At 47.6% G+C, this 15,114-nt stretch overlaps 1 protein-coding gene across 17 annotated transcripts in view; it reads left to right on the top strand.

Annotated features, from left to right (window-relative positions):
* SLTM (SAFB like transcription modulator) overlaps nucleotides 1-15,114 on the top strand; it is a 333,070-nt gene that overhangs the window by 104,195 nt on the left and 213,761 nt on the right. For all 17 annotated transcript variants that reach the window (XM_069624367.1, XM_069624362.1, XM_069624366.1 and 14 more), the window contains exon 8: nucleotides 582-691. In XM_069624367.1, the coding sequence (XP_069480468.1) occupies nucleotides 582-691 (110 nt within the window). The remainder of the gene's footprint in view (nucleotides 1-581; nucleotides 692-15,114) is intronic.

The following is a 15,114-nucleotide window of genomic DNA, read 5'->3' as shown; positions in this document are numbered from 1 at the left end:
AAATGCACACACGTTCTAAACCTTTGACTTTTCCATACCTGGACATGCATTCAACCTACCACACGTTGGGACCATACCAATGGTGAAGGGCACTATACAAATGACCATTATATTACATAGAACAGCGGGGCTGGGAAAGGTACTGCCGCTAACCCTACTAAAAAACTCAAACTTCTGCATACACATTTCAAACTCTGAAATAAAAACAACCATAGCTCTACAGCACAACCTACTTCACAACACCACGACGAAACAAACCACACTGACCCAACACCACATGGTGGCTGCCAACCAAAAACACACCTGCTCTGTGAACGGTGTCCTTGAACTGAAGCTGCCAACAGTACATCAAAGCTCTCTTCCCCTGCTCTGTCCTTATAACTTGCTTTACAGATCCGCCAGTGCACCAAGACACCACGCAGAAGGCAACTGTGCGGTATAAGAATCTTTAACATGACATTTAACACATCCTTAATTTGTGAATGGTTCACTTGTCTTTGAATTGCATTGATTGTCAGACCATACCACTGCCTTTTATTCGGTTAACATATCCTTATCTAACGAATGTCCCTTTGTTTCAGGGAGTGCACTCGGCACAAGTGGGAGTTCAACAAGAAATCTTTGGGTCAGCGGACTTTCTAAGAACACCAAAGCAGCTGATTTAAAAAATCTCTTTGGCAAATATGGAAAGGTATTTTTTGTTGTTGTATGGTGTAGAAATTGAAATGAAAGGCTTTAATGTGTTTCAGGTACTGGAAAATGTTAGCGTGACAATACTATACTGGCTTAAATTAAAAGATCTGTAGGCAATATGAAAAATATACATTCTCCAGCATATAGGGTTTGGCATGGATTCACATGCTCATTAATATTCCCTGTGGTCCGGCAGGGAATCCCCAGTAAAAGAAAAATCTGTTTCTCTTTCACTTACAAACTGTTTCTCTAAACGAATCACTGTCCTCGAACATACTGCCCCCAGCTAATGACAGTCTTCTCCGTAAACCACCCCCCCCGCTCCTCCCTGGTAGTACTCTTCAGAATTTTACTGCACGGCCCAGTATTGGGAGGCCTCAAGTTTTGCTCCGTAAACTACGTCTCCGTTTTCTCACGGAAAAAAGTTCTAGTTTTGTCAGAGCCTGTGTGCTCTCCATCTACAGACAACGGGGTGATCTGTTTCAGTGAATTTCAAGAGCCCCTCAAGGGCGAACATCGTCTAAGCTTGCACAAGGCCATCGGCCCTAGTCTGCACCTCCAGCCATGACTGAGGAAAAGGAAGGTCCCTTTTTCAGGCACTGCACCAGGTGGGCGCTATAGATTGTAGAGGACAAACACCCCAATATCTGTCTTCACCCGGACAACATGTTGGGAGTGTGATCTGCCTCGGCTTCTCCCAAAAAATTGATTGACACAGTAAGGCGGCGTGGCTGAACATCAAGGCCTCTGCCCGGGGCCCCCGAGCAGGGCCATGCCTAACCCAGGACTGGCCGGTCCGAAGAGTGGACTTCCATTTGACGGTGCCGCATTTGTGCAGGCTGAAGACTAGGCCAAGCACCGCAAGTCCAGCCACCATGGTCACAAGCCATGGATGTTTTGTCCATGGGCGACTAGGACCTGGAGTCCCTACACATCCTCCACGAGGATGTGGAGGACTACTAGTGTTCCAGTTATGCCAGCGCCACCGAGGGATGTATCCTGAACATCCCCTAGACCCTGCACATGTTGGTGTCTGAAATCTTGAAAAGGATGCCTCTGGGCCTTGTTCCTACATCCCTGATCAGCCTCCCGCTAAGAGGAAGCATCTGACACCCCAGTATCAGCCTCTGTGGCCTTCTGGCCGGCCTATGCAGTAGGGAGAGTGGGGTCTAGGGGCTTCTATTCATCAAGAATGTCTTTCCTTCTCCCATCTTGATCACCACAAGGTTTCCCATCCGTCTTGTCAGCTCTTGTGTCCTGAGACGATCAAGGAGCGTCGAGTTAAGCGGTGGGCGGCCTATGCCATGATGCAGGCCGAGGGTAGCTGCCCCGCAGGTGTCGAGTGATTAGGTGTGCGGCAGTGGCCCTGATATGGATGGCATCGACCTCATCGGAGCAACCATGCTCTGAACAGTCTTTCCCCACCAGGCAGGACGATAGTGCAGCTATGGGGTATGTACACCCTGTTGAAACGGTCCAAGGTGCCAACTGCTGTGTTGAGCTCCTCGACGGCACCAGCTGATCCGCACGGTCGGCTGCCCTCCCTACAACCGCATAATCGGAATGCGTCCAGTCACTCTACAGACCAGGGCATCAGCACCAAAAGTCACAAGGCCGTTGAGACGCCCCCTAAGAGCGCGCCAACACACATTTCTGGCTACATCAAAATCCATGGCAAAGCCCTTGGACAGCCTAAACCCATCCCGGAGGTGCCCAACATCCGCAAGCGTCTCGCATAGATAGTTTCGGCAGCCAGTAAACCCCAGGACAAGTTGAAAGACTCTTCCACGCGACGGAAAAGGCAGGATGGGTCGGCAGCCCCTCCCTGCAACCGCAGGTGTGCCGTGCGACTGGGCCTACTAAACCAAAGGGCGCTCGCCCCAATATCCACCATCCCGTTGAGACGCATTGGAAGGATTCCACGGCTGAAAAGGCTGTTTCCACTGAAAGTCGTGCAACCAGAGGCCCAGACTTCAGAACCTCCCAATGAAGTGATTACCGAGAGCATCGCCAGGATCATTTTGGCGGATTCTCAAAGTTCCAAGGATGCATCAAAACCACAGGATAGGACAAAAAATGTACCAGAACCTACGGAGAGGCCTACAGACACCATCAGAACCCTCAAAGACTTTCTTGGGCGTTTGAGAAAAAAATCTCGACGTTTGCAGACGGAAGATCCACTAGATGAGCACTTTGCACCCCTGGACGGCTCTCGTTCATCTGTTTGGACCAGAGAAAAATGTGAAGGATGTATGGACAGATTAGAGATTTGTGGAACAGTCCAAACCCAAGAGGTCAAGGGAGTATTCCACCCCCCCCCCCCCCCGTGGCTAAACTGCAAAGGGTCTTTGACTCTACTCAAGATGAGGAAGAGGAATACATTTATGACCTCACTGAGGATCGGAATGAAGATCCCTTTGTCTTCGAGGAGGTCCATTTAGACCCCACTGAGGGTTGGGGAGTAGACCCGGACTCCATTGATCCTCTCCCTTGGCAGTCACCTACTCCAACTCCGGAACCTGATGCCTAGACTCTCCTCCAACCACCCCCAGTAGACTGGCCTCCCCGGTCGACTATCAAATGGCTTTCAATGCCATATTGAGGAAAGTAGTGGAACACTTCAACATTGCTACTTAGGAAGTCGTTCCAGAGGCTGACTTTGTGGAGGACATTTTAAAAGAAACCTCCTGCCAGCCAAGCTATTGCGCTACTATGTTTCAAAAACGCAAAGGAATCCAGGAAATTGCGCCCAATAAAGTAAGAAATGTATTTTGTTTGTATTGGCCCCTCTATGATAACACGTGTGTCGGCCAAGTGGCCATTTTAAAATCCGGGCCTCGTACCTTAATGTCGTATTGGGTTTAATCCCATATTAGGTTATCGGTCATCCGCGTTGGCTGGTTTGGTGTTATCATAGAGGGGCTAATACAAACAATAAAATTTCTTACCTTATTGGGTGCAATTTCCTGGATTCCATTGTGTTTTTGAAACATTATATTGGACGGATTTTCTCTCAGGCTTGCCGTCAATCCAGTGATCTGCGACCTGTTTTTATGGGATGGATGGATGGAGTGAGTGCAGGGGTCTCATTTCCGTACAACACATGAACTTCTTAAATCACTTATTAGCTCTATAAATCCAAAAGTCGCCAACCAGACCAGCTGTACCCATAAGCCTGGAGTACTTTTGCTATTGCGCTACTAAATTCAGTTAAAAAGCGGTTGGCCCCTTCACACCTACAGTGAATCTGAGGTTATAGAAGCTTTTTCGACCCTCCCCCTCTACATCGCGGGGTCATTCTACTCCAGATTCATTGGTTGTTAAAACTACCAGGAAAAGAGCAGGGGTTCCCCTATCCACTGGGGTAGCACCCCCCCGACAAGGAATGTAAGAGATTTTATCCTTTGTGGAAAAGGATCATTGCGGCGGCTTACTACACTCGCATCGCCAACAATACGTTGTTAGCCAGCTATGCTGATGAACAATGGGCCGAGCTAGAGGAAGGCCTTCAAGAAGTCCCCAAGCCACTGCGAGCCCAGCTGCTCTCAACAGTGACAGAGGGCGGGCAAGTTAACCAAAGTATGCTAAATACTTTGGATGCAGCAGAAACGGCCGGAAGGTCTTTGGCTCAAGGTACCCTCCTGAAAAGGCACGCATGGCTAGAAAACTCTGGGTTCTAGCCAGAGATACAAGCTTCACTTATAAATAAACCAGTGGAGGATACGAATTTATTCGGAAAGGCCGTGGATGAATCCCTCAACTGCAAAAAAGGAGCCCGACACCCTTAAGACTCTGGATGAGATCATCCAGAGACCTTTATGAAGAAGGGGGAGCGGGAATAGACTCCTTTCGTGGGCAACGATTCCCTCCATCAATACAGCTCAGGGAATAACTGATCCTCTTCCCCAGGGAACCAGCAGCTACAACAATGCGGTAAAGGAAGGGGCCAGAACTCTACCCCTTGAGGCTCCCTGACCTCAGGCCAGAAATGACACGCAGTTCCAAGTGCCCTCCCATTCGTCCCCAGTCAGGGGCCGGCTAACGTCGTTTTTTCGAGCATGGGTGGAAATAACTACAGACCATTGGGTGCTAAATACAGTCGCCCACGGGTAATGTATAGAATTCAAACGAACACCACAGTTCAGGCTGCAACGAGCAAGACGCCAGAACACTGCAAATCCTGCTACAAGTCGAGACCCTGCAGGAAAAGGGCGCCATGGAGGTCGTACCTCTTCTACAGGTAAACAAGGGTATTTATTCAGTGTACTTCCTTGTACCCAAAAGGATCTCGCCGTGCGCCCTATACTAGATCTGCGCCCAGCGAACAAATTTGTGAAGCCCCAAGTATTATGGTCACTCTGCAAGAAATGATGCCCTGCTCACACAGGGGAATACATGGCAACATTGGACATGAAAGATGCATACTTTCATATTTCAATGTTGCCGGCGCACAGAAAGTACTACCCTTCAGCATAGCTTCTGCACCAAGGGTATTTACAAAGGTACTGGTAGTGGCAGCAGCACACCTGTGCAGGCAACCCATCCCAGTTTATCCTTACCTCGACTGGCTCATAACGGGATTCCTATGAAACTTGCCTGTCAAATACCCAAAGAACTATAGATCTTTTATTCAGTCTAGGATTCTCTTATCATGGAAAAGAAGTCCAGCCTAGACCCCAGCCAGGTCAAACAGTTCCTAGGGACTCTATTTTGAGCAATGGATGACCTTGTCTTACCCTCCGAGGATCCAAAACGTGCGTTTTCAAATCCCTCAATATGTAGCCAGTCCAGAGGTGATGGTACGCAAAGTTATGCAACTGTTGGGAATGATGGTGTCATGTATGTATTTGGTTTCTCACGCGCACTTGTGTCCAATGCAGGAGTGGCTCAACAGCCAGTGGTGTCAGACCAGCGGACAATGGGACGATCTAGTGGTTGTCTCGCCAGCCCTCATACACTCGCTACGGTTGTGGTCGAGGGAGTACCTCTTGAAGGGGAAATCCTTCACCACCCCCGGAGTTGAAGCCACTCCAACTACAGACTCATCTCTCACAGGGTGGGGTGCTTCAACACAGCACATGTAGTTTGTCAGACATGGCATCCAACCACATAAACCTGTTGGAACTATTAGCAGTTTTGGAAGCACTGAAAGCTTTCCAGACACAACTGTTGAGGAGAATTCTCAAAAATGTGCTAATTCCTTACACCTTAGAGACCCTCAGCAACTTGACTGGATTTTGAGGTCTGGATTCTTTCACCCGGAGAGTCCCCCACCCCACGCTCGTATTTTGATGCATGTTACTTTTGTGCTCTTTGATTATGGAATTTTAGTCAACTCCACAGGCATCATCTTTTCATGTGTCACTGCAGTGGCACAGGGAAGCCTTTCAAGCTTTCCCAAGGTTTAAATACCTTCTCTGGGATAAACTACTGTTTCCCAGAGAAAGTAAAGTGAAATTGACTTACTAGTCTCTTCAAATTCCTAGACCTAGCACACCCTATCTTACACCTTATCTTACAATAGAGTGCTAGAGGGGTTACCTAGTATTCTGTCTAGAAACTCATGTAGCAGTCAAATGCAACCCTTTCCTCTCAAAATGGCTGCTGGCAGTGGTTTTGCAACACACTACCATGATTTTTCCCCGACCGCGAACACCGGTAGCAGTAAATCGCTGGAGCCATGTTTTTCAAGATGGCATCTGAGCCCCTTTTTGTTCAAACAGGTCCTGGTCGTCTTTTTTTTTTCTTTTCTCAATTTCTTTGTGGAAAGGTCCTTCTAGAGTTTTGCTTTGCACGCCAAACCAGGTTTGGTCCCGGTTTCATTGCCTTTGGCGGGCTTCAGGACTGAAGACCGCCTCTGGTGCCGAGTGTCTGTGGTGGGCAGGAAGTGATCGAGGTGCCCGAAACTCCGTGCTTAGTCTCCTAGGAGACCCAAATGCACTCTGGTGTGATTGGCTGGCTGACTGTCCATCAAGGACAGCCACCCTGCTGGGGGAGTGGCAGCTAGGCTGGAATGAAAGAGGAAACTGAATAAAGGCGAGTCTCTTTGCTTGGAAGGCTGAGTCGACCACTTGAACGAAAGAACCGAAGACTAGCTTGAAGAGGACGGCTGCTGCAACTCCTGGGCCGTTGGTTTGCCCGGTGAAACCCTGCTGTAGGTTCCAAATCGCTAAGTTCATCTTGACAGAGAAGCCCTGCAAGAACGACTTCTCCCTTTGAGTTGGTGGGGCAATGAACTCGACACTAAGCCACCTGGATACCATTCTCAGAACTTGTTGGATTTTCCCCAGAGTGCTGCAGGAAACTGAATAAACAGGGAGAGGGACACCAGCTTGTGTGCTTGACTACAGCTACCGGAATTGAAGATTTGCTAGTTGTCAGCTTTTTGACTTGTCGCAGTGCAGGAGTCCCTCCCCCCTGACGCCCTCCCTCTTGTCCACACGACTGAGGCCCAGGAAGAGCGAGATCTGCAGAAACTGCCAGGAACAGAGGTCACCATCTGCATCTTTTTCTTTTGTAAACTTACTGTAAAACCAGACTGAGTACTTGTCTCTCGTGGTGAAAGTGCTTGAAACTTTCCCAACTCGCAGGCCTAATCAGCTTGTGACCCAACGTATGATTCTTTTTACAAACTATTCCTGAGAACTTTGGCAGAGACTTCCTTTTATCTACCAGAACTGCTTTAGCCTATCCAAGACTTTAGCCCCTTGATTTTGGCCTAGCCTTTTGAATTGACTCTTCTGGTGAACTCAAAATACCTGCACTGCCTAAGAAATAACTGTATTCTTTCTATGTTCTGATAATCTATGCCTTTTTGCTCCTCCAAAGTATTCTGAATGCCTCAAACATAGTGTACAGTACTGAAGTATATTTGTGTGAGTATACTGCCTCCTTATGAATGTTTTTGAACTGACAGTTTAATAAGTATTTTACAAAGAGACCTTGAGTGGAAGTTTATTTGAACCACCTGTGATTGTATACCTCCATGTACGATCACAGCTCACATTCCCTCTTGAGATGCCTGGCTACTCAGCTCCGCTACCAAAAACTGTGTAGTACAGACTGGTTTTGTTTACACCTGTAGTTATAGTTGTGTGTAGGGTACTGCATACAAACTTCGCTTAACATGGAGCATTGGCAAGGACCTGAAAAACATGGTTTTGCAAATGTGCCCTGGTTTTATTTTTTGACCAGTCATAATGTAGGTACAGAAAATACCATTGGTAACTGGTATAGCAGTGGCCATATTGTCTGGGTCATTTTATAAGGTCATGACCCGGACAATCTGGCCATGACTGCGAGGGATGAAAAATGGGGTCAAAGTGGCCATGTCCACCTGGGACAGCTATATGATAGTTTTTCGAAGTGGGATAGGTTTGAAGGGGAAAAAATGTGCGTGTGGTAGTGGTTCTGTCTTTACATTCGGCAGGCTGCCATGGAAAGGAAAGAGGGGCTCTGTACAGAGCCCTGCCTTCACTTTCCATGGTGGCTGCAGGAAGATTTATTTTTTAAGCACTCTGGGTTCCCTCTTTGGGAATGTCCTTTATCTCCCATCGCAGAGCTTGGAATGGAGCCCTCATTATTTGTGTTTCTCCTGCTCCTTGATTACAGCTTCAATAGCTCTTCAAAATTGCTTCCCCCTGCAGAGTGGTGTGTTGCAGTTTATTTTGCATTTGTATAGCGCCTTATGTATCATTGGTATGATCTCAAAGCGCTGGCAGGTTGGATGCCCTCGAACCACAGATCAAGTCTGTGAGAGTCTTAAAGTGCGTGGGCGCACCAGGTATGTGTGCAGCTGGTGTGGTTGTTGCATGATAGCTGCTTCCTAGCGTTAGGTGTGGTGCTGAGATCAGTTGATTGTGTTCAGTCTGGAGGGTGGGCATCCAGACTGAGTTCTGGCTACGTTAGGCCTGAGGAGACGCCTAAGCTGGCCGGTATGTGCTAGCTAGCTGTGTTTTATTAGTTTGATGGGTGATGTTACTATGAGAACAGCTTTACCGAATGTCATATTACTGCTGTGGTCTAGTTGAATGGTGGTGTATAGGAGAGTAAGCGTAGTAGTGTTTTAGTGGTAATCAGTAAAGTGTTTGCAACCAGGCACACTCGGTGAATGGTGGGAATACCTTCTAAATTCAATTAATACAGTGAACTATTAGGGCACATTAATTGATGTTGGGAATACGATCTTCAACTCTAATTGTGACGCTATTGGTGCATACTTCTAAGTTCAACTTTAACACAGTGACGCTATTGGGGCACACTCAATGATGTTGGGAAATCCCCACATAATTCAACATTAACAGTGACGCTAATGGGGCACACTTTGTAGATTCAACATACACAGTGACGCTATTAGGGCACACTTTCTATACAGAGAACTTGTCTTCGAAAGATATAGGTCAACAGCCTCTTATTGCTTGCCGGAAAAAACAAATTTGCCAGTTATGGTAATCTAAGCAACCATAACTCACGCCACCACTGTGCATTGCTAAGAGTAACACCCATTACAAAACGGAGCCTGTGTGCTCTCCATCGGCCAAGAAGCAGTGATCTGTTTGCTGTTGTGGGTGAATTTCGGTGCCCCTCAAGGGCGAGGATGGTCCGTTTCATTAAAATTTCCAGATGGCCTTCGGGCGTACTCTGCTTGCCCGATCATGTTTGAAGCAAAGAAACAGTGCCGCTCCCTTTTCAAGCTTTGCTCCAGATATAGAGAGAGGAACTTGTTTGTGGAGGACAAACCCCTTCAGTGCCTCTGTCTTCACCCGTACCACAAGGAAGGAGATTGCTAAATCTGCCTTGTGTTATCTAAGAACGATGAAGGATCGTCACAGTAGACTGGTGGTCTGGCTAAGCGCCAAGGCCTCTGCCCAGTGCCGGAAGCGGGGTCATGCCACACACAGGACCAGCCAGTCTGAGGAGCGGGCTTTTAAGTCCTTTGTGGGCACCTTGAGTCCTTTTCCGTTGGGGTTGCCATGCAAGCCAGGCCGGCAACGGCACGATCAACCCCAAAATCTGCCGTTCCAGCTCCTCCAAAAAGTCCCACAACCTTTCTAAGCTGCGGGAGAGGGCAGAGAAGCCTAGGGTTGAAGAGAAGGCAGCCAGCCTGCCCAAGAAGGCCTCAAAGCATTGAACTCACTGGAGATCCTCGCCAGGTACGTCGGGGAACTGTGGTACAAGCTGGCCCCTATTCCGGAGTTCCTGCCCTATGACAAATGTGTGGAGGCGGTCGCACTACCAGGTGGAGGAAGTGGCTTCGGACCATGCCATCACAGTAACTCTGCACATCGCACACGCCAGTTTCCGACATATTGGGGGGGTAACGGGGTGTGCCTTTGCCGAGGCTGGCTGAAGGCCACCAATTTCAGTCAGGAGGTCCAGAAGAGGTTATTGGACATGCCCTTCGACGGGGACAACTTCTTCGGGAAGGCAGTCGACAAATCCTTGCAGGCCATCAAGATAGACGGCCTGTACTCGGAGCACTCAAACAGCACCTCAGGAGTGAGTGGCAGATTGGAGAGGTTTTGTTGGAAGCTTCTCATCGTACAGTCAAGCCTCCCGGTCCACAACCCATGAGGCCAACCAAGGCCGTTCCAAGGCTTTCGGTGGAGGTGGTCAGCGCCGTCGTCGCCCCAAGGTGGAACGCAGGTGCGAAGCAGGACTGAACCGGCCACGACGTCCGGTCCCAACCAATGCACGCTGGTGGGAGGCCAGCTGACTGGATTCGTCAGCAAGTGGGTAAAGGTATCCACCAACAAATGGGTGCTGGACGCTCTCACCCAAGGACATATCCTGGAGTTTCAGCAGAAGTGTCCTCCCTCAGCTGCTGTTCAACATTCTGAAAAAAGCTGCAGAACACTTTAAGCTACACACTCTAGGCGGGGCCTGACATCTTTAAACCCAATGAGTCCATTTATTTAATTACTTAACTCTATAAAGAAAAGGATTGCCCCTTTGCTCACTCCTTGTGAACCGAGCAGTCAACCCGCAGGTTGAAAAGGGGTTTAGGTATAAGCCTGGACCTCTCTGGTCCTGATTCTCTGGTTAATACAACCAGGAAGTGTGTAGGAGTGCCACTGGTTTCATCTGAAGCGCTGCCTGATCAGGAATGTAGTTATTTATTCTATTTTAAATATTCTAAACCACTCCACTCAAGTGCCAAGCATGGTTAGGGAACTCTGGATTTGAACTAGAAACGCAGGCTTTCCTTATTAACAAACCAGTAGTCTACTTTGTTTGGGAAGGCAGTCGAAGCTCTTGAGATAGCAAAAAAGAGCACAAAACTCTAAAGCCATTGAATCAAATATTCAACAAACCGTACCTGCAGCGATGGGTGTTCTACGCGTGATGGTCTTTTCGAGAGCAGTCCTTTTCCAGACCTGCTACACCACAGGGGGGTTCACCCTGGTACTCCATTTAAGGGTAGCACATCAAATGATTTAATGTGTTTGTTGAGATGGAAATGCAGCTGTCGGGCTCCCCTGCCAACAAATGACTCCAGTCAGTCTTCCCATGCATCTCCAATAGGTTGGAATAACATGTTTTACCCGCACATGGCAGGGGATTACTTCAGACCAGTGGGTGCTCCAGATGGTCGTGGAGGGATGCTGGTGTAGTTTTCCCAGACATGTCAGTACCACCAACCAAAACAAGAATGACGCAAGACAATCTCCTTGTTCAAGCAGAAGTGGAGGCCCCGCTGCAAAAGCGAGCAATAGATCTTGTCCGTTCACCAGGTAAACTATTCAATATTCTTGCTTGTACCCAAAAAGGATCTGACCCTGCACCATTTGTTAGATCTGCGTCCTGCAAACAAGTATGTCTAGCCTTGGAAGTTCAGGATGACCACTCTGCAGGAGGTAATTCCGTTGATAAAGCACAGGGATTACATGGCAACTTTAGATATTTCAATGTTGCCAGCGCACAGACTATCAAATACGCTATCAATTCATGGTCCTTTACTTCGGCATTGCCTCAGTGCCAAGGGGTTTTACCAATGTTCTTGCATTGGCAGCAGCTCACTTGCGCAGTCAGTTCTGGTGTACTCTTAGCTAGACAACTGGCTTATAACAGGAGATGGAGAAACCCATTATAGACCTACACTTCCAGCTGGTGTGCTCCATCAATGAGAAATAAATCTAGCCTTGTCACCTGCAAAGTACAATTTCTGGGAGCTCCCATTTTTGTCAGACTGGCTTGTCTTTCCCCTCCGAGGGTACAAAACAAGTTCCAAACCCCTCAATATCTGATTTCCGCACGGAAAGCCATGCGGCTGATGGAAAGGATGACTTCCTGCATTTTTCTGGTGCCACTTGCCAGTCTGTGCATGCGTCTGATGCAAGAGTGGCTTTTGAGCCAATGGTGTCAAGCAAGCAGTCATTGGGATGATCTAGTGGATGTCTTGAAAGCCCTAGTACTATCACTGCAGTGGTGGACAAGGGAGAATCTTGTGAAAGGGTAATCTTTCACCACCCCCACAGTAGAAGCAACCCTCACCAGACTTACCCTTTCAAGGTTGGGAGCACACCTTATCCATCAGACGGCACACAGCATGTGTTGGGTAATAATTGGTGCAGTCCAATTGATGTGGGACTACACAAGACTTTTCTCTTGGTATTAGATAACTCACCTTTGATATAGGCCTGTACTACACGGTAATGTGACTGAGCAGGCAGGCTTATCTTAAGAGGGGTAATGTGAGCTGAAGAGGTGTACAATGAAATTAGTAAACTCCTAGTTCTGTAATACATTATACACCTATATTTAAAGCATTCTTTAAAAAGCAGCAATTGGCTATAACGTGAATCCCAAATTAGGATTTATTTCAAAAAGTGAATAAAGCAGGTGAGTAATTCATTTGTTACGTGTTCCAGCACCCAGAGGTGACGTCAGTTGAGGTCAGTAGAACATTTATATTATCACCGTTGCAGTATATTTAAGGAAGGAAAGGTTTGGGCTAGATCCAACTAGTTGGATTATATTCCAGCATTAAAGTGTTATATATTAACCTGTAACGGAACAAGCACTGCCAAAGTCAATAGGTGCAGGAGGCCTTTAGGGAACCAGGACAGCCAAAGTCGATGGGCGAAGTCAAAGTTCTGATGCTCTTCAAAAAAATGTCTTAAATCGTCGGTGCTCAAAAGAGAAATCCTAGCAACTCAAGGAGTCCCCTTTCGAAAGCACAAGCGGTAAGACCAATGCAGGTAGGTTGAGGTCAGCTTAATGTAGGGTTTAATCGCACTCCCAAAGGTAGGTAACACCCCAAATGACAAAAGGATAATGTACCCCTAACCCCACAATAACTTTGAAATGAAGTTGTTCCAGCTGGATGCCTTCTCCATGCAATGAAGCAGACCCTTGTTCCTGGGCCTTAGTCATGGCAACAAAAGGGAGGACATCTGGCAGGATCCTGCATGGTTTTGGCACCTTTTTTTTCTCAGAGCTATAGAACGAAAAGCTCCCGTAGAGGTTCCTTGATGCCTCAGTCCTGGACTTTTGTGGGGGGACTCTGGACACAGATTACTTGTTTCTGTATGGTCCTCTGGATCACCATGAAGATTTGGTCAGATTTGCATTTCAGAAGACCATGCGCTCGCAGGTGGTTAAGCTGTACCCCATGTATTGGGCTGCTGCAGCCTTGGAAAGTTGCGCCAAAATAGTTGAACTTGATTCTAGTGGGTCCCACCAGCTGGGCTTCCACTGGACACTTTGTGGTCCAGGGGGAGGTGCTGCTGGCGTCTCGTCTTCTGCTTTGGATGTCCTCCAGTGGTCGACTCTGCTTAGTCCCAAAAACCTCGCTTTTTATGCAAGTTCCCATTCATTCACAACCCTAGGCTGTCAATCACACAACATGATGGCTGTCCTCAAGGACAGCTGTCCAATTGGAACTGGTTTCACTTGGGCACACCTAGAGACGAAGGACAGGGAAGTTTGGGGACCCTCACTTTTTGCCTCTCCAGACAAAATGGAGCCTGGGCGGGCTTCAGGGCTGAATGCCATCCAAGGCAAACTATACACAGGACTCGAACCTGAGAAACCAGAGTAAAAGCCTAGCTGAAACTAACAAATGGTGAAAAAAGATGGGCACCATTTAGAGAAAATGGTAAGCCCTGGGTGCAGCACTGCAGCTGAGGCATCAGCCTGCAGATACATTTCACTAGGTAGTTAAAAAAGAAACCATTGCTACCAGCCATTCAAGTGAGTTAGTGTAACAAAATGTTACATTTGAATGGATTAAAAGTTACTATGTAACCCCCCCCTTCCCCAGCAATCCACATTGGGTGGTGTGTGCTGAACCCATAAAGTAAAGGTAAGACACGGGTCATCTTACTATTCTTGGGAACAGTCAAGAAAATGTAGTTAAAACATTAAGATGAGTCAAAGACTTCTCAGTGCACTGCACAAAAGGTGCTGTGTGTCGCAATGCAAAAGCAGATGCCTGTGGAGTTTGCCAGGCTCCATAAAACAGTAAGGTACACAGAAAATAGTCTTGGAACTCACTTGAGTGAGTTAAAGGTCCCACTCAGGAGTAAACATTAAAAAGCAGTGAGTCCAGTAAAAAAGCTGGGGGGGACTTGAAGGTTAAAGGGAATTGGCACAGAAATAAATTCTCCCTAACAGCATGTGAACACAATCAACGGCAAGACATATCAACCTGTCGGCACTTCCACCAGTGTTCACAAAGCCTGAAGTTTTCCAGCAATCACTGCAGGGGGGAAACTGTTGTAGTCTTAACAGACAGCACCATGGCCATGTTTTACATAAACCACAGGGAGGGACACTTTCTTGGGCTGTCCAAACTGGTCCAAAGCATTTGTCAGTGGGCACTCCTGTTCCTGTCACATGTTCCAGGGGGAACAGTCTTCTTGCAGACGTGTTCAGCAGAAACTATGAACTACAGTAAGAACACGAGTGGCATTTACATGCACACTTGGCATGATGTCTTTGCAGAATGGGGAATCAGAAATTGACCTCTTTGCAACACTGTAGAATGTATAACCAGACTGCCTCCAGCTATCCCAAAAAAAAGTCCATGGGGAATGGTCTCTGGATCAAATGGTCAGGGCAATTTGCTTATGCGTTTGCCCCAACTACTTTACCCTACAGAATAAGTCGCAAGCTTCACAAGGAGCAAGGTACTCTGAACTTTATAGCACTGTTGGCTCGCCAGCCATGATTCTCGTATCATGAAAATGTCATTCTCCCCCCCCCCCCCCCCCCCCCCCCTCAGTGAGTTGCCTTGCCCTTACAACATTCCATCCCAAGATAAAGGGACAACAGTGCAACCATGCCCTCCAACTCAGCAGCTTTTCTTATGAGGTCATAGAGTTCGGACATCTTGAGCTGCCTCAAACATGTATGTATGTTTGGCTTGCGTGCCTCTTTAATATTTCAATTAATGGAAACTGTCATTTGGTTTGGTAC

The sequence above is a fragment of the Ambystoma mexicanum genome, chromosome 11 (assembly GCF_040938575.1).
Source record: "Ambystoma mexicanum isolate Mex_15411 chromosome 11, UKY_AmexF1_1, whole genome shotgun sequence".
In the NCBI taxonomy this organism is placed as follows: Eukaryota; Metazoa; Chordata; class Amphibia; order Caudata; family Ambystomatidae; genus Ambystoma; species Ambystoma mexicanum.
This window is presented reverse-complemented; position numbering and strand designations above follow the sequence as displayed.